Raw genomic sequence first — 20,508 nt, forward strand, 5'->3', positions numbered from 1 at the left:
TTAAAGTTATTTTGTGTTGTATTCGCTAATCTTCATTTAATTTTGTTTTGTAGAAGATATGAATGCCCCTCAAACGCCGTCTCGAGGACGTGGACGAGGACGCGGTAGAGGTCGAGGCCGGGGTCGTGGAGTCGGGCGAGGTAGAGGCAGAGGCCGGGGAACTCCCCGACCTAGGTGTATTGGAGGACTTAAGCACACACCCGATCCAGAGCGACTGAAAGGAGTAAACTTTTTAAGTCCGGTAAGTTAAGCTTGTCTTGGTTTAATTTTATCTCATCATGTTAAAATCTAATTCCAATCTGAAAATCACATATGGAATGATTCTAACAAAGACTGTAACTTTAGAGATTCATTTTTGTCTGTCAAACTTTAGCCAGGGGAAGTAAAAAATGTATTTGAATGATATAATGAGAGGGGTTGCACCACATTTTTTGTAGATAAGTCACTAGAAAGTCTAATGATATCAGTCATTGATTAGTTCGAAAAAAAAAATAAATAATGCGAAATAAGACAGGCACTAGAAAATGTAGGTATTAAACATTCTGACAAGAATGAATGCGAAGACTCATTCAAAGGCTGTTCTTTAAATTTCTAAATATTGGCCTTATTATGCTGCCCGCCCTACGGAATGGTTTAAATAAATGCCAAAGCAAACTAACAAAAAAAAAAACAATAGTATCCCTTCAGTATAAAAAAAGTAGTGGCAGCACTCAACACCCAAAATAAAAGGTGTCTTAAAGGAAATTATAATCGGTTGCTACAATAGTGAAGCCATGAAATATTTACATGACATTTATTCTTCAAAACAGTTAAATTTGTTAAAATATGTATAATTTGCTTCTTTGTTTTGCAAAAAAAAAACGTGTGATATCTTCTTATGTTTATGCGAACTAAACACGTTTAACCATTATCTCCTTACATTTATATGTCAAAAAAAAAATACCAAAAACCAGAGATAATTAAAACAACTTTTCTTCAATAGTGTCTAGTGCCTCTCTTTCTCTTGAGAGAGTATGTAATTGTGCACCCGAACTCACCACGGTGACTGCTTCTTCTTCTGTCCTACATTTAGCTGGCGGCAGTTTTCCCCTCTTTTTACAAACACTACCAACAATTGCTACCACCGACACAAATATCGTAAAAAATCCACTACATAAATGGATTTATATGGCTCCATAACACACACATAAACGTGTCGTTTTCATATAGACTCTTTATTTTCGCTATTCTTCTTTGGTTGCCCTTCCCAATAAAAACAAAATAAAATAAAAACGAACAGAAAAATGGCCCCACGGCCCCAACAAAAGATGACGACGATGATCATCAAACAATGTGTCCTGATTCGTACTCGACTCGTATTATCATTTTGTAATGCAATAGATTCACTTGCTTGGTTGTTGTGTTGAGCATCTGAATTTTGGCATTCACCCTCGTTGGGGTGGCATTCCTACAAATTCTTAATTAAACTTTGTAGCAATATTGTTGCTCATGATGGGGTGAGAAAATGAGAAAAATTCCGTCAACATATACCTATGAGTATTTATCTATACTAAAATGCACATATCGTTGTATCTGAAATAGTGGAGTTAGTTTAGTAGATAGTACAATATGTTTATTTTTTTTATTGCGTAATACATATTAGTTATTTTCGGTTTTGTTTAAAATCTTTTTCTCAATTTGACAATAAGAATTTTTGTTGGTTTTAAATATTTTTTTTATTTACTTGAAGTATTTTATAGTACTTGAAGTGAAGTACAGATTTGGGATAGTCATGTTTTTTCCCCTTGACAAGCCTAGGAGAAGAATTGAATCAAAAATTAGGACAAAAGAGATGACATACACCTGTTGCGAAAAAAAGAATGAGCTTGTGCGTTAGTGGGATAGCAAACCAAAAGTATACACAAATTAACACAGGATTAGATGCAGTTTGATCAGATGATTCAGACTAGGTATCTATTAAAATGTATGGATTTGATAGTATATACTATTAGGAACAATTTGTTGTATCTTCTTCTCTTATCGTCTTATTAGTAAGACCATCAAGAACGGCTAGAAGCGATTTACTGATCTTTGATTTGTTGGATTCGTCTTCCTTTATAATAGAGCAAGATCCCAGGGCCGCCAGACATTACTTATTTTCTCAAGAAAAAAATGTATGGAATTACGTAGTGCTAGGACATACTATTAGTGTATGGATACTGGCTATCTTGTGCCGACGGCCATTTTACCGGTAACAGGTGCTAAAGGTACGAAAAATACGTACTTACTTTTCTTATTTTCTCAAGGCTGATTTTTATATAAGATACTCAGGGAACTAAATCAATAATTTTTGTAAGCTGCCAGACCCATCGGATGGGCTTAACACCTTGCCAGACACGCATAATAGGAATCAGGAAAGTTAGATTTTATTATATGGGGGTCTGGGAAAAAAATTTATAAAATATTTTGACTTCAGGACTCGAAAGAGTATCAAGACACGCGTCGAAAACCACATTTTGCACAATGGCATCTAGAGTCATTTGGCCGCCATTTTGTTTTTTTAATAAAAATTGCAATTTTTCACATAACTCACGTATTTTTGTATCTACAGAAAAAAATGTATTGCAAACTTGAAGGTAATTTAATTTACTACCATATATGTTAAACTACTTTTTTCGATTATACCTTCGGTTTAAGAGTTAGGGTGGTTTTTTTTTGAAACCATATTTTCGTCATATCTCTTTTATTTGAGCTTTTTTGAAAATTAATCTGAAGTAAAAGTTGTAGATCTTTTTATTACCTTCATTTATTACATTAACGGTTTTTCGATTTGACAGACCGTTTTTGATGTGTAGGAAAAAAACTTCAAAAAGGTTGCAATTTTTTAATATAGGAAAAAGGTTCTAGTACAGGGTAATTTGCATCAGATGTAACAAGAACCTAGGCGTGTAGGTTGCACTCAGACAAGAAAAAAATCGTATAACTAACACTGCCAGACCAATTCCGACAGCCATTTTTTTGCCAGACATCTTAAAGCTTTGAAAAAAATAGTTTAACTTTACTTATTTTCTCAAGCTTCATTTTTATACATGATACCCAGGGAATACAGCAATTATTCTTCAGAGGATCTTAATTAGAAATAATATAGGTAAACACATTTACACATGTTATGCAAATTATTAAATATATGAAAATAAAATATGAAAGTTTTGCTGTTCAATTAGCCTTTTGCTGTTCAACTATGTTTTTCTGTTGCAAACTACTATGGTTTGCTATTCCTTATTAGTGAGCAGGTTAGTGAGGATTCGTAAAAATTATGAAACGAGTTCTCAGAAAACTATTCTGTCCCGTCCTGTTATGAATTCGGTATTCCCTCGTTGAACACACTAAAAAAAAAAACTTTTATGTTAAGAGGATGGAGAAAGTTCTAGGATATTCGAAATTGATTGAGGTGCGGACTTCGATGTTAGAAACATCAGTCTAAGCCAATTGTAAAAAGAGAGTCAAAGTTCATGATCGAAGTGACTAAGGTGAAATGACAGGGGACAAAGTACATCGACAGATGCCACTTCTGCGGATAACACATGTATACACCAGTTGATGGCCATTCAGATTCATTGAAAACATTGTGAAGAAAGGGGTATCATAGCACGTTAGAATCCATTTTCAAAGACAATTCTTGATTCATATTTCAGTGATAAATGGTACCCAAATTTCACCCCATTGATGTTTGACAATGTATTTTGTAGGTGAACAAACAGAAGTGGGAAGACATAATAGAAGGAATTCATTGCGTTGATTGCATTAAAAATAAACTATGCAGCAAGAAGGTTGGAATTTGTTGTATTTTTATTACTTTATTTGGTTTACTTTGGTTTCTTTCGCGAAATGTACACAAATTCCGCTGGAGTTTGCTTGGCATATTTATTAGATGTTCTTCATTAAACACACGATTGCATATTTCTGTTACTTGAAGAGCGATTATATTCAGCATACTGTTATCAACAAGCATAGATATGTAACTTAACCAAGAACATTTGTCTTATTTTATGTCCTCAGGAGCGAAAAAAATACCTTGAAGCTTGTGCCAACAGAACACCGTCGGAAGTTCAAATTTACGAAGAAGACACTCTAATGAGTGCCGATTTCGTCGATACACCCCGGTAAGTACATTTTGAATGTACAACTAGTTTCTACTCGAATACTAAACAGAAAATAAACAATTTTGCTTAACTTTCTATACAGCCCAACAGAATACTTTAACAACGATGATACACAAAGTTCCATGATAAGTAATACAAGCATTTTGGATACCAGTGCAGTTGTTCGTAAAGTTAAAAGGAAGAAATTCGAAACTGTTGCAACGGAGAAGTAAGTTTTTTTTTTCATTTCAAATTGTTCTTGTAATATAAAATATTTTTATTTTTGCTTTCTTTCATAATTCTTAGTGCGGAGTATACTGTTGACCTTATTGCTGAATACGATTGGCCACCACCTAAGGGCTGTTGTCCAGCAAAGAATCGTGATACATTTATGATTCAAGAACAAATAGCCTTGTATCTGGGTATTAAGAGTTTCAAACGAAAGTATCCAGATTTGCCGCGACGACAAGTCGATATGGAAGAGCGCAATTGGTTGCAGGAAAAAGGACTAGTTGCAGAGAAGATGTGTGATCTCGGTATAACAGCGGTGTGGGCTTCTGACGTACTGGATATTATGTATACGGATTTTTATGAAAAATACGAAGAATATAAAAATTTTGTACGCCAGAAGCATATACGAGAACTCGAGGCTAAAGCGAAGGTAGGAATGAACTTGAACGTGTCTTTTCGGGGAATGGCAACACGTGATAGAGCATTGCACGCGACTTCAAATTGGAACGCACATTTTAATAAATCGTAGGTTTTCATTTATAGTTATTTTTTTTTTTTATTATTTTATAAAATACCCATGTCTTTATAGTCGTAAAGAGGAACGTAGATCTTGCTTGGACCTCCAAACTTTGGTCGTGAATGTCCCGCTTCCGGCGAAATTAGTCAACCGTCCATCACCGGTTACGGTAAAACCTATGGAACCATCGTGCAGCTATGCAATGGCACTAGTACCAGGGCAGTTTTGTGAGAATTATCGTCATTATACACCCCAGGAACTAAGGTATGAAATTACCCCAAACCATACATTTTTTATATAAACAGGAAAGTGTTTATTTTTTAAAAATGTGTTTTAATTTTCTTAGATCATATCCAATTAACACTGTTCTTGAAGACCCAATGACGTGGAAAAACAGATTCAGTTCAACGAAAACTGAAACTGCTGATGCCTCGGATGTTGAAACATCTTCATCGTGCGAAGAAGACAAAGAGGATGATGATGCTAGCTCGAGTAGCAGTAGTTCATCGGATTCAAGTTCGGATGATTCGGTAAGTTTTTTTTGTTTCGAACTCTTTGAGAAATATGGCAACCTTATATTTTGGTTGGCAACAACTTAGATCTTTTTTTTTTTGGGTTTATTGATGAATAAACAGAGTTTTTTTTTCACCTCATTGCACTAATTCAGACAAATATTGTTTCGCTCGATTGATTCGCTTTCTACATTTTAGAATCCAGAATGTCTTTTTAAATGAATCTTTTAATAAATTATTTTCAGGACTCTGATTCGTGTCAATCATCAGATGAAGAGAAACCTCCGGATGGTCTGCAATGTAGTGTTTGCCACCTGCCACAGAATAAAAATCAAAAAGGACAACCTGAAGTATTTATTCGATGTTATACCTGCCGCAGAAGAAGTACGTACATTTGAATTAACTATCTCAAATGCTTGTACTAATTGTTGTATATTTTTTTTCATTTCAGCACATCCTAGTTGCATAGAAATGCCAAATCGTATGGTAGGCCGAGCTAGAAATTACAATTGGCAGTGCGCCGACTGCAAATGCTGTATTAAGTGCAAAAGAAAACAAGATCCAACAAAGATGTTGTTCTGTGAACAATGTGATCGTGGTTATCATATCTACTGCCTTGGTGTTAAATCTGTACCCGAAGGTAAACCAACAACATAAATATTATTTTAATTTGTAATGTTTTTCATATCTCCTCTTCTCTGTATTAGGTCGATGGCACTGCGAACGTTGCCTTGTATGTATGCGGTGTGGTTCCACTAAGCCAGAGGGTCATGTCCAACCGTTACTATCTCCAACAGATTCACCTGCTATAGTTAAAACTAACAAACACAAAAAAGCGAAATGGGTCAATGAATATCGCATTGATCACATAACCAAATTGCGCGAGCATAGTTCGATGCTGTGCGTTCCTTGTGCAAGACACAAGGCTAATTCTCGTCGTACTTGCAACAACAATAACAACAACAACTCCTCAACGACGGCACCACACAGTGGCAGTGCACATTCCCATAACAATCAGCAAATGTCACCGCCACCACCACCTCCACCAGTTGCGACTATAGTTACACCTGCGCCCCAAAACCTTAACACAGTGCTATCACCGACGGCGGTGCCACAAAGGCCAAAAGCATCTAAAAAATCAACAAAACCATCAACAACGACTCCGTCGGTGTAAGTAAATTATATTTTATTTTTAATAAAAAAGAAAATAAGTAAATCATTGATTTTATTAAACAAAATTAAAACCAATACAAAAAGTATGACTAAAGTTAAATGCGAAAACCGTTATGAGAAGAGACTAATTAAATTAAACACTTATTCACATACACAAACACACAAAACACAAATAATAAACCCCACGCTATACTGCAGTTAACGAACTCTTATTTATAATGTTAATATTTAAAATTACCTTTATTTTGTTAATTTATTAAACAAAGCACCATTGAGATAAATAATTTTTTTTATATAAACGGTTTAGTTTTTGTTTTTAATTTTAAGTTTCTTACTTTCTAAGATGAACAAAAAAATTGTACATACTACATTATAAGCGGTAACAAACTGGCATATTCCTATAATTTAGAATCGCAAACTTGTATTTTTTTTATTTATTGAGTTTATGAAACTGGTTCATTGTTTTTACAATACATGATTTTAAACTTTTAAAAATAAAAAAAACTTAAACACTGTTTCGTGATTTTAAATTGTATGTTTGTGCTAGTAAATAATATAACGATCCATTTTATGTATTCTTGTTTTAAATAATACGGGTTTTTTTTCTGATTTTAACAAAAGTTTACTATGAGAGGTACATGAGTTGAGTTAGGCATTAAATCTCTGAACAAAATTAAAAATAACCCATATTGAATAAAAAATTACCTGCACTTAAAAAAACATTCGCATTCGTAAACTTGTTCTTTATTCCACCAAGAATTACACAATACACATGCACATCTTTTGTTTTCCATCATGTTAAATTTATAAATTCCCCTGCAATTTGTATGGTAAATTTTCTTAAGTGCTCAAAATAAAGTTTTACAGAAAAAGTTAAATTGTATATTAAGAATCTGCAATTAGTATGTGACGTTTCCGAAAAGTAGAAAATTATCATGAAAATGCATAGAAATATTAATTTTCGACAACAAGTTACGCATTTTATTTAACCCAGTATTTCAGTGCATTATCCTGTTTTCATAATTTGTCCCGAATTATCTCCTGCAACATATTTTTATTCTCAAGGTTAATTAAGTGATTATACCCTGTATAAAATGAAGACAAATTCTTGACAACTGGGTCCGCAAAATCTAAGTTCTTAAAACAACATTTATATTTTACATACTTTGGGAGACTAGCTCCTTTTGGCGGCGCTACAATCTATAGTGAATTTGGGTCTCATCTAATATGCTTCTACAGACAGCTCTATACTTAGTCAGTTGCTTCCAGCTCTGCAAGGAAAGTTGATTAAGGGCCCCTTCCATTTGTGCTATTTACACCCGGCATATTATTTCTTGAGCATCTTCTAATAATATAATAAAAACCGAAACAGTATACTTTGTAACTCATCCGTAGACAATTAGAACGTTGTCAAAATAATATTGGAAATAAACAAAAAAAAATATTGCGACCGCTGAAACGTTCAATTTAAATAATAGTTCGTTACTGCTTAAACTTGGTATACAGCTTGTTAACTGTACCACTACCACGCGTACAGGAGAATTATACGTTTTCATTGCAAGTTCGCGTTAAGTACGAATTTCAGAACCTTAATTTTCATAACATTCTTAAATAATTTCTTCACCGTTTGAAATCCTGTATTAAATAGAGCTTTTTGCATTACAAAATAGAAACATCTTTATATTTTGTGTCCCAAATAGGTATTTAATTTAAGGGACGTAAAAAAAATTATATGAACTTTTTAAAATTGTTTATTTTCCTTGGTAACACCTCATCAGTTTGAAAAAAAGAACACTTTGATAACCGTTATTTGAGACGTTAAAAAAACTAGCTTAAGTGTGCATGTCAAGAAAAAATTACGAATGTTATAATCCATGGATTATAACCAATAACCATGGATTCTATGAATTCATCAAATTTACATGTTGCATTACCTTCAAAAATTCGTTTCGCATTCCCTCCTTTTTTCATTTCTTTTTAATTGGTTCATACTTTGATTGTACACTTTCTTTGTATTCCAACTGCCTTTAAAACTAAATTTTTTGCTTGTAGTTTTTCTATCTCTTTTTTTCGATGCTGTTCATATTATTTGTATGAATTTATTCTACAACAAAAAAAAAAAAAGGATTTTATTTTTAAATTAATTTAAGTTAGGAAATAGTAAAAGGTCCTGTTAATAAAAAAATAAACTCAAATCTCATATCTCTCATTATCTTATTCTAATTTTTTATTAAGTTCCAAGATTTTTTTGTTGTGTTTTAATACAAATACATACATGCTATGCAGTGATAGAATTTAAGAATGAAATCAACTTTAGTTTTGAAAAATCACCTAATAACATATAAATATACAATATACATACATATATAAATATATATTTTTTTACGAGACAAAGTATATTTAAAACTCATTTAATAAATAAATAAACTTTTTAAAGCACTTTAAAATAAATGTGTAAATGGCTTCAGTTTAGTTTTAAAGATTCTCGAAATAGAAATAAAAAATAAATAAACAAAAAAAAAAAAAACGTTTAAAATAATTTAAAAAAATCATTTTGTACAGGAAAATAAAAATAAATGAAAGAAAAAACAGAAAAAAAGAACATTTAATTATAGTAAATTAGCTATTAAGACTAACAATAGTTAAAATATTTTGTGTACAACAACATTTGCTATGTGTATATTATTAGAAAAAAAAAGAAACAAAAACAAATCATTGATAATATTAATGAAAATACAAATAAAAAAAAAATATATTTAATTGTTTTAGATTTTCAAAAAAATAAAAAAGAAAAGAAATTAATTGTATGTTTAATTTTTCTCATTTAAGTTTGCCGTAATTATATGTAAAAGTTGTATATTTTTATATTTTAAAAAAACAAATTAAATGGATGAAAGCTATAATATAAAAATTATAAATAGGGATTGAACGAAAAAAATAATGTTTATTCAGTTAAACGAAAAACTTACATACACGATAAAAAATAAAAAAAAAAAAAAACAAATGGAGATGATACTACGACTAAGAGTAAATTCAATAAAAGTAAATATATATTTCAAAAGAAGTTTTTGTGCTAACTTTTAATTTATATGGAGTAGGATTTATCGTTTTATTCCAAGAAAATAAATTGGTTTCTTTTTTCAAACTTACGATGATTGTATTCATCATATCAACAAAATCGATATATTGTGTTTCTTGGGGCTTCTAACAGTTTCGTACTAATTTGAGGTTATTGATTTCGAAACTACGATCAATATAAATCTGCAGCAGCTCGTTTATTTGAGTTTCAAAAATCTCAATCATGTAAAACTCCTGTTTTTTTGTATCATTTACTTTGAAATGAAAATAGGAGTATTCAAAAGAAAAAACAGGTTGGTTGAATTTTTTGAGTTCAGGCCAATACATAAAAAATCAAATTAATAATACAAATACAGGGTGCAGCATGAGTAAAGTTATGATTTTTTTTTGATGATAATCAATTTTCCATCTGATTTTATTTAACCTTCGCATTTATTTAAAATAAGGTTATTGTTTTGAATTATGTATAAAAGGTTAATATCACTTAATTGGTGCTCTTTCAAAAAATTTCAAATCTCAGAGCTCTCAATCCATGTCGGATAAATGACTTAAGATATGGTGGATGGTTGCTGCTTTATTGACAGAAAACTTGATTTTCAGGTAGTCTCAAAGAAAAAAAATCTGGAGCAGTATAGGACGAATGGGTTAGGCAGTTCAAATTAGAAAAATGCAATTTTATGCGATATCCAAACATTTTTTTTTTTTCAGGACAGTGAACCAAATGAATATAATACAGAAAATTGTTTATTTTCCGAAAAGTTCTTTGCAAAGACCTCCTAAACATGTGTATTTCCATCATAAAGTTCCCGTTCGACCCCATCTTGAGTACGCTTCTCAAGTATGGAGTCCTTTTTATGAAGTTCATAAAAACCGAATCGAATCTATTCAACACAATTTTGTACGCTTCGCTCTAAAAGGTCTTCCTTGGACCGACCCTTTCAACTTGCCACCTTATGAACATCGCATTCAACTTCTTCAGATACAAACTTTAGCACAGAGACGTGTAAATAATGATTTAATCTTTCTTCATCAGCTTATTAATTCCCAAATTGACGCCCCTGATCTATTAGCTTGTATTGGTATAAATTATCCGGGTGGATCTCACCTCCTACGAAGATTTGAACCTTTGCATATCGACTTTCATAGAACAAACTATGGTATTAATGAGCCTCTTAGTCGCATGAGTAAACTTTTTAACTTGAACCATTCATCCTTAGACTTTAATTTGACGAAAATGGGTTTAAAAACATTGTTTCGAACCAGTGCTCCACAATCGTGACTGTTAATCAATGTTTTAAATAAATGTTGGATTTTTTGTACTTATAATTTTATAACTTGTAAATTTGTTTGTAATTATTTTGTTTTTATATTGTGCATGTGGGAGGTTGTATTTTTTGTCTACTAACCACTAACATGCACTTATGATGAGCCTCTGATTGTAGTTAAAAGCTTGTTCTAAGCTTACTACATCAAAGAATCTGAAGTGAAAAAAAAAAAGTTTCTTAGTTATTTCTTAAAAAAAAATTTAGTTACAAATCTATATGAAATTCAAAGTGAAATTTAAAAAAAAAAATGGCTGAATGCAATCGGAAGTTCTATTGCTTGCATGCTTCTGTTAGTCATACAACTATCGTTTCTTATTTATTCGGCCCTATCGAGGTATCGGTCTGAGCGCAAATTTGTCCGATTCATACAAATCGTAGAGTTTTTACTTGCCGAAAGCACACAACAAATTATGATTCGTATAAAATCGGAGAATTTTCTGCTGTGACGGATACCTCGATAGGGCCGATTATGTTTGCATTGGTCTTGTTTTTTTTTTTGTTTGAAAAGGAAAAAATACAGCAGAATTCGGTTATAACAACCACTCACGGGTGATAAATTGTCCGTCTTTATAAGCGGATGTCGTTATACCTATGCGAAGTCACTATTAACGAAATCAACTGTATAAAAAAAAGTCATGACAAATTTCAATAGATCCATTGTTTTAATTTATTATCGGTGTATGCCATGTATGACACCATCATAACCAAACGAGTATAGGTCGATTCACTAAGAGGCTAAGTCATGTGAAACGCTCGGAAACAAAGCTACATTGCTGGAGCACGCAAGTAAAAAGAGACTTCCATAAACTTGGCGTGCGAAACAGGACGCAGCTGGATCAGGATTGAGCTGGCTGGAGACCCAAATTCACAATGGATTGTCAACCTAAGTAAGTATCCGTCGACGATAGTATTATTTTTTCGTATTATTGGTTTCGTAATGTTTAATACCATCCAGACACTGTTGAAAATTAATAAAACAAACAAAATACTTTTAACCACTATTGAATATTTATTTTTGTTAAATCACTATAATCTTAATCCTATAATAGCATAAAGAATGATTTTATAAAATAAATAAGATGAACTAAATTGTTGTTGTGGAATACTTTTTCCTTATCACATCCTCGCTTCTTAAAAGGCGATAGAACTTGACATCTTTCCAATTCTAACCCAATGATTTATTTTTGGTGGGTTTTGAAACCGAATCCACATATTTTAAATTTGTATGCATAATAATAATGGCTATATTTTTGGAAATCTAGAAAAAAAAAACACATAAACCGAAATCAAGTTGATTTTTGGGAAAGAGTTCAGAAAACAAGAAGCTATAGTGATTGAAATTTGCCAAAGATGTTTTGAGTCTATAGCTCGTAGGTGTTTTGCAAAATCGCGCTGATATGACTAAATACAAAACACATAGAGTACGTTACAAATATAAACATTATCTTTTCCTTGAAACTCTCCAGAAAGATTTTTGGAATTATTTTTTTTTTTTTTTTTCAGAACAAAAAGTAACGATTCATATCATACCGATTTTGAAAAAAACAAAATTATTTTCATTTAAGTTACTTTGAATGTTTTAAAACCGATGTTAAAAAAATAAATGCTGGTGTGTCCAATTAACTCTAATAGACATTTGGTAACGTAATTTTCTATTGGACCTTTAATTCATTTAATTCATTTATTCATTGAAATTAAATTACAAAAGTTTTTTTGTTTTTGCTTTGAAGAAAGAATTTTATGTTTTTGTTTTTCACTTGTTTCTTCCTTCCCTTTTCTAGTGTGAAGACACAACGTGCAAGATGCCGATTTGCAAGATTTACTTGAGATATAAACGAATATGTTTTTACAGAGTTTTTTTTTTTAAATGGTGACTCCAATGAATGGACCAAATCATTATGTGCTTTAATTTGGTAAGTAAATAATTGTTATTAACTTGTTTTGGTCTTTTTTTATAATAAGCGCGCATTAAACGGAATGGTGAACACAGTACGAGAATTAGGAAAATAGGGAGAGGTTTGAAAGGAGATACTGATGATTTTTTTTAAAGAATAACAAATTTATATCCACGACTTTCATAGGTATACCCTTTTAATATTATACACGCGCATACATATGTAAGAAAATAATTATTTTCGCTTGTTTCACCCAAAGTCTTGCAACGATTATAAAATCAAAACTTTTTAAAATTGGATCTTGCATAAATATACCGTTTTACTATTTTCTGAAATTTGTTTCTTATTGAAAACCAAGAAAAAAAGAAAAAATCAATTAAAGGCCAATGTCAAAATAAACAGGTGCTCATTTCGAATTCGATTCCCATCGAAATGTGAACTGTTTTCATGCATAACTTTTCCAATCTCATTAAAAAATTGTCAAACTTTTCAAAGAACAACGCCTATTTTCGCAATTTACATAACAAAGAGACCTTAAGCGTCGTGTTATAATATAAAAGTCGTGGCAAGTGTTAACACCACTAGCAGAGTAAAAATGGTTTTACCTCAAATACACACTAACGACGCATTCCACTATCATTGGATGGTTTGGAAACTGACTGGTATCAAAGCCCCAAATGGATTTCCGCAACTGCCTTACACGATTTACGCTATTTCAATAAATTTATTCGTGACAATTCTGTTCCCACTTACTCTCATCATGAATCTTTTTTACACCGATGGACTACAAGAGGTCTGTGAGAATCTCACAATAACCATTACAGATACCATAGCGAATTTGAAGTTTCTTAACGTGTTCTTTGTCCGTTCAAAATTGCTGTCCATCAAAGATATTGTGGACAAGCTAGATATTCGAGCACAAAATGAACCTGGTCAACGAAAGGTTCTTCAACAATCGGTGCAAACTGCGCGGGCTACTTTTAAGATGTTTTGGGGTCTTTATAGCTTTGGAACATTCTTAAGTTTGTGCAAAATTGCAATTGCTAACGATAGAAGTCTTCTCTATCCAGCTTGGTTTCCATTAGATTGGAGAAACTCAATGGGACAATATACAATTGTTTTGGGATACCAGCTTTTTGGTCTGATTGTGCAGGCTATTCAAGATGTGGCCAATGACTCGTATCCAGCAGCTTATTTGTGTATCCTCACAGGACATCTTCGTGCCCTTGGTTTGAGAGTAAGAAAGATAGGAAAGAATAGTAACAATTTGGAAGCAAATTATTCAAAATTAATTGCTTGCATTAAAGATCATCAAATTATTTTGGAGTAAGTTCTCTTTAGTGTTTAATTTAAGAATATAGTATTTTTAAGTGTATGTCTTCAGACTCCATGTGATTATTCAAGGAATTATATCTACAGCCTGTTTGGCTCAATTCATTTGCTCTGGATTGGTTCAGTGCACAGTTGGAATCTACGTTCTTTTCATAATGGGAAAGAATGAAATATCAGCATTGATATTATCGGGGATATTTTTTTTGGCAGTTACTTTGGAAAGTTTTTTGATTTGTTATTTTGGCCACAATTTGAAACAGGAAAGTGAAGACCTAACCAATGCTATATACGATTGCAATTGGACGAATCAGTTACCAAAGTTTAAAAGGACTCTTGTGTTTTTTATGATGCGTACTCATCGACATAATGTCATATTGGCTGGGAACTATATCCCTGTGGATTTTCCAACATTTTTATTGGTAAAAGAAGGTTTGTCTTTTGTCGAATTCCTTTCCGAAAAAAACTGACTAATTCTGTTGAAAGCGTGAATGTTTTAAGAAATAAATTTGGTTTGGAAGAAAACCGACTTTTTTTCTGAAGAGAATTGATTTTTATTGGCCGGAAGGAAACCGACATTAAAGTGCATTCAAACATTAGAAACATAATAAACTGATTTTTTTTTTTCAGATTATGAAATATTCTTATTCAGTTTTCACATTGCTTGTTCGATTGAAATAAAAGCCTGAAATTACCGCTGTGTGTTTGACCTTCAGAAGTGTGATACATTTTGTTCTGCTTATACCTACCTTATTATTTATTGTACATAAATAATAGTTTAAATTAAAAAAAAATATATAAATTCTTGATTTTTATTTTTCTTTAATTAAACACGATGTGTGTATCGATAAAATGTAAATTTTCGGTAAGGTAATTTGGTAGGTCTTTGAAAAATGATTATTAGGTTTAGCTTGAATCGATTTTGATAAAATTGAGAAAGTATAAAGCAATTGAGTGAAGTGAGTGAAACATAAAAGATTGCGCAACTGCCACTGGCATAGATTTTCGTGTATGTGCTTATAATTTAAAGGCTGTTATATATTTTTTTTAATGAGATGCAATAGAAAATAAAATGCACGACTGGGTCGTACCTACTTGATCTAATGGTAAAAACAGCTCTTTTCTTTAAAATTATAATAAGCAATGTAAAAAATATATAAAATCTGTTTTTTAAATTAATGAGACACCGTTTTGTGATTTTCATCACAAAATAGAGTAATTCCTGTATGAAAAGGAATTTTTAGAAAAAAATATTTTAAAATCCTTAGAGCCGCTTTTAAAAAATAATTTTTTATAAATAACATTTTTACAAACAAAATTGGTATGCCATTTTATTTTTTGTTGAAATCGGGTTAGTACGAGATAAATATTCAGAAACCAAAAACAGCGTTCTAGTGCAGGTACCGTTCAACACGATTCAAACATTTTTTTAAATTTAAAAGTTGGGCCTTATTTGTGACATTACACACAAAAATTTTAATCAAAATCGTTAGAGCCCTTTATCCAAAATTAAGTTTTCTATTTCCGTTATATGGCGTTAGTTTTGGCTCTAAACAAAATTTCAATGTGCCCACTAGGGAATCACCCAAAACTGATAACTACCAAGTTCGAAGTAATCGCTTGGCTGTAGCTCGAGGTACACAGGGTGATTTAGGAGGAATGTGCTAAAAAGCTAAAGCGTATAGGTTGGATCGAAGAAAGAAAAAAATCATATGAGAGGGGAGGTCTATTTCTCCTAGTTAAGCCGGGAGGGGCAATTTAAAAAAAATGATTTAATTTGGAAAAATAAAATATTAAAAACCGACGGTTACGCCTACGATAACGTTCTTGTAAAGCCTAACCCCCCATTTTATAAATATTCTAAATTAAGTAATTTTTTGCATGGTTTTTGAAAAATCAATTTTCATCAAAATATTGAAAAAAAAATTTCGAACAATTTTTTTTAAATTTATCTACTAATTTTGTTTTAGAATTCGATTCTCTTATTTGTTTTTCAACAAAACTAGAAAACCGTTTCCAAAAATATATTGTTATTTTCGAGAAATTAACAAAACCAAAACTCCTTTTTTCTAAGAAACATCTTTATTTTTTGTTTTTAAGTGGCTGGATTTGTTGATAAATTTATGTATGAAACATTAACCTTTCGTCTATTAGCTTTTAAACATTCAGACTGGAGTGAAGATACAACAAAATGACACAGTATTGGATTAAGCCTGAAACCTGAAATGAGGCTGCGAGAGAGAAAAAATTGACACATTTTTACTGACAAAATCTTTGTGTCAAATAACAACAAAACGAATAATACAAACATACAGCACCACAGCACATATCTGGATCACACTTCCTAACAGTAAAAAAACATTTGTTTTCTCCAGGTTTACATAACAAAGGGTCTAATTTTCAAAAGTTAAATAAACAATAAAGTAAATCCCAGTATTTAATATAAACAATGTTGAACTTCTGATGAGTGTTGCATGCCTTTAAAATCGGTCATAGACCCTTATACTTGCCTTCGGATGGAATTTCTTGTATACGAAATTCTTTAAATTAAGTAGAGTTGTTAACGCTCGCTTCGGGGCAATGCTATAAAAATGAGTCTGGTGTGATGAATAATTAGGAATCTGTTATTCACACTTGATACACCAGAGGGAAACTACTATTAGTGGTGCGGACAGGATCGGATTTATCTCATAACCCATTCATTGCAGTGGTAAAATAAAATTCACTCCATCGGAATTTTTTAATAGGTAATTATGTTTAATTCATTTTCGGTAGATGTTAACTTATAATTTGTGGTAACAAACATGTTGCTCGAGAATTCTGTATTCTTTAAGCGTAAGGTAGTACATATTTAGGTATTTTCTTGCGAAATAAATACATTTTAAAATTTGTTGTATTCATAATGTGCATTAACTACAGTTACAAAAAGTTTACATTCATTAGGAATACTTAAGAAATCCAGAGAGCCTTTTAAATGTATCTATTGTGGTGTGGATACAATGCGCCCCTGAGCAAAGAATGCATTAGCAATAATAATCATACGGTTATATGTATGTGGTAAAACACACTTCATCCAGCATCAGTGAATCAGTTAGAGACTTTACGAAATCAATAAACAAACAAATGTGCGTTAATAAATAGAACCTTATTAATAAGTTTGATATGCGCAATCGATTGTAGATAAATTGAATTCTCATTTAAAGAGTTCATATTAAAAAATTGATACATTTTTTTAAATTAAAGGCCGAACCATAACTATACGAAAACGAACTCTGAACAAATTGCTTTTCGAAATACGGAATGAACTTAAATGATGAGTCTGTGGTTAAAGATTGATTTAAGTTCTACATAAAACCTTATTTGACAGTTTACGCAGAGGGAATACAAGTAGGGAATACAATTTTATATTCTACTTAAATAGTTAAGTTTCCTTTCAGAAAATTGCCCTAAAGAAATAAGTGTATTTTTCAAAACAGACCAAGAGCTGGGAGCATATTTTTTGCGTTAGAGGTAAGCGATTCATATTAATGTCTGCCAGTATGTATTGGCGGCTTTGCACAGAAAAAGTGCATCAAAACCACAATTATTCTTAAAATTGATTTAGTGAGAGTAACCACTTAAAATTAGTTGGATCCTGGCGCCCTCGTCTCCCTGATTATAAAAACATCCATGACAGTTTTCACGTTTTAACCGCGCCCAAACACGCGACAGACGACCCCAAAAACGCGTTGATGATTGCAAAAATACCCATGACAGACATTTTATCCGCGCCCAAATACCCGATAGAAGAGTCCAAAAACGCGATCTTTTTCGGGAAAGCACGGGCTCCCGGGCTTGGGATAACCATTTGAAATTGGTCTCATCCTGTTGTATAGGACCCTGATTGCAAAAATACCCATGATAGTTGTTTTACCTGCACCCAAACACCCAGCAGAGAGTCCTAAATAGCAAAACATTGGGCATTAATAAATGGAAAAAAAGTTCTCTGATTTTACACTAGTTTACAAAAAAAAAAAATTAAAATATGAGCACCAAGTGCTGTCAAATTTTTCGTATTTAAACCCCAAACACTCGAAAATCTTATCTAAAAAAATTTGTATGGGTAGGTTTTTGAGATATGATTTATCAAAGTTTTTTGTATTCGGGATATAGAAACCGTCACATAGACACGTCACGGCCGTGGTAAAAATGTAAGGATATTAAAACTTTTGCTGCTTACTTAGTACAGTGCATTTATATCTAATGTTCATATATGTAGTAGTAGTTTGTACCACCCGCATATTTTTACTGCTCATACGATAGAGAATGGGTGAATATCAAAACCCTGATGTTTCGCACTCGTAAAATTCACCTTTTGGGCGCCATCTTGGATTTTAGTTTTTATTAAATATCTCGACTTCTGTTCACCCTAGGTAAAAGTTTGTTACACAAAAAACCTAGACAATCAAATTTCGCGTCTTATGTTAAGTTTTTCGTTTTAGTTACAAGCCAAAAAAGTAAAAAAAAAAAACGAAAAAAAGACAATTTTAAAATCAGGGTTATGATTATTCACCCAATTCTCTACGAATAAGCAAAAAAAAATTTGGGGGTGTTACAAACTGGTGGGTCTGTTGTAGATATTGGAGGTTGGGAGCATTTTGTTTGGTGTATATAAAATGGAATAGCTCGAATAACTTACTTTTTGGCCGCATACAAAACCAAACATACAAAATCATTTGACATTCATATGACTTCTTTTAAAAAATTCACAAATACCTACTTTTTTTTCCTTGTACCTACTGAAAAATCAGTTCAGTTCAGTTTTGTTGTCTATATGTTTAGTTCAACTCAGTGCCGCAGTGGGGTAAAACGTTCGAAGGTTGGCCGAAGCTATCTCATTTGCGCACTTATTTGTTTCTCCATGATAATATTATGGATCTATAAATATCTATACATATTATGTATTCATAGATTTACCTATTTTATGTTCATTTTAAAATAAAAAAAACCTACTTCAAACGTCTAAACCGTTGCTAATTGGTTTCCCCTCTTTGAAACACCCTTCTTCGTGATTCCATTAAAAATGGGACCGTAACATATCTCATCCCCAACACTCTATTATGATAATCGTTGTTACCATTTCATATTCTATCAACGAACTTAAAATCTCTCACAACCACACCCTCGTTAAGATATTGAAGTCCATCTGACACGCCACTGCCATGATAATAAGATTCAAATTCGATTCCCAATCCATCGCATAAACATAACATGAGTCAGAGTCAGCTCAGTGTTCAGTCAGCGGAATCCACATGAATCTCTTACAAAATATATTTATTATTAATTTGTTTATAACGTCTTGTCTTTCCAGAGTAAAAGAGAATAAAGAAGGCCCGCATTGAATCTCTCTTAATAAACAAAGCATAGTTTTAGCTTCTTGTATCGTCCATGTTCCATGATTCCACTGTTCTGATGTCATTCTATTCGATTCGTTCCGTTTTGTTTCGATCTCGCTGAAAATACTCGGCGGAGCAACCGGCTTCTGCTTCGGAAACACCACGCACCAGTCAATGGCTTTAGTTTTACATGTTTCGTGCGGTCAGATAGAGAACGTAGACGTGGACTTTTAATACGAAACTGCTTGTGGTATTGTCCGCCTTCGGAATACCTAATTGTTTATCTTGGCTACTGAACTAAAATGATCATTGGTCGACAACAAAATCCAATTTATAGGAAATAAAGAAGGAGAAATACTTCAATCCAATACTTCCTGTATCTGTCTAATCTCTTGAAATGAAAGATACAAATAATAGATACTATTTGTTCGATAATATCGCTAAGCATTCGTGATCGTGCGCAAAGTATAATTTCCTCCATCGTCATCGACTTTGACTTGATCGTGCGTTTGTCCGGCAGGCGAGATCGAGACAAGTGCAATTATCCGTGCTAAAATAAAATAAAAAAATAAACAATCTTATGATACAACAAAAATGGAAGCAAACTTTCTTGTTCCTTTTGATGAAAGCTAATTAGAGATGTGTTTGTGAAGAAATTCAAAAGAAGGTAAATAAACAAGAGGTGTGTGTATATCTCTCTTGTTCAAATATACTTACTATCGGGTCGGGTATTACGAATTTGTGTCCAAGTTTTTGATACACTACCTTTTTTCCATAGTCTGCAAAAAGTTCGTTTTTATGATCATCGGTCGTAGATGTTTTGATTTTTGATCTTAAATCTTAAAAAAAATCTATCTGTACATACTTGTGTTGCATAAAAGATATCTTATCTCTTCTTTAAAATGCGTGTGACAAAATTGTAAGATTCTTTTTCTGTTTAGATTGTGTATAC

General features: G+C 32.2%; 2 protein-coding genes across 5 annotated transcripts in view; both read left to right on the top strand.

Annotated features, from left to right (window-relative positions):
- LOC129918049 (supporter of activation of yellow protein) overlaps positions 1-12,857 on the top strand; it is a 39,612-nt gene extending 26,755 nt beyond the window's left edge. For 2 of the 4 annotated variants that reach the window (XM_055998368.1, XM_055998369.1), the window contains exons 3-12: positions 54-241; positions 4,039-4,142; positions 4,225-4,350; positions 4,428-4,877; positions 4,942-5,133; positions 5,216-5,399; positions 5,627-5,765; positions 5,833-6,021; positions 6,089-6,551; positions 8,607-8,993. In XM_055998368.1, the coding sequence (XP_055854343.1) occupies positions 54-241; positions 4,039-4,142; positions 4,225-4,350; positions 4,428-4,877; positions 4,942-5,133; positions 5,216-5,399; positions 5,627-5,765; positions 5,833-6,021; positions 6,089-6,551; positions 8,607-8,703 (2,132 nt within the window). In that variant the 3' untranslated portion in view covers positions 8,704-8,993. Of the gene's footprint in view, positions 1-53; positions 242-4,038; positions 4,143-4,224; positions 4,351-4,427; positions 4,878-4,941; positions 5,134-5,215; positions 5,400-5,626; positions 5,766-5,832; positions 6,022-6,088; positions 6,552-8,606; positions 8,994-9,116; positions 9,559-12,738 lie in introns of those variants that run through there. The other 2 variants (XM_055998371.1, XM_055998370.1) reach the window with 2 other exon arrangements.
- Positions 12,858-12,898: 41 nt separating this feature from the next.
- Positions 12,899-14,925, top strand: LOC129918051 (odorant receptor 2a). Its single transcript, XM_055998378.1, has 3 exons — positions 12,899-14,178; positions 14,237-14,603; positions 14,812-14,925. Exons 1-3 carry the CDS (start codon positions 13,448-13,450, stop codon positions 14,860-14,862), a joined length of 1,149 nt encoding a protein of 382 aa, XP_055854353.1. The 5' UTR covers positions 12,899-13,447; the 3' UTR covers positions 14,863-14,925.
- The last annotated feature ends 5,583 nt before the right edge of the window (positions 14,926-20,508 follow it).

This window comes from Episyrphus balteatus, chromosome 4 (genome assembly GCF_945859705.1).
Source record: "Episyrphus balteatus chromosome 4, idEpiBalt1.1, whole genome shotgun sequence".
Lineage (NCBI taxonomy): Eukaryota > Metazoa > Arthropoda > Insecta > Diptera > Syrphidae > Episyrphus > Episyrphus balteatus.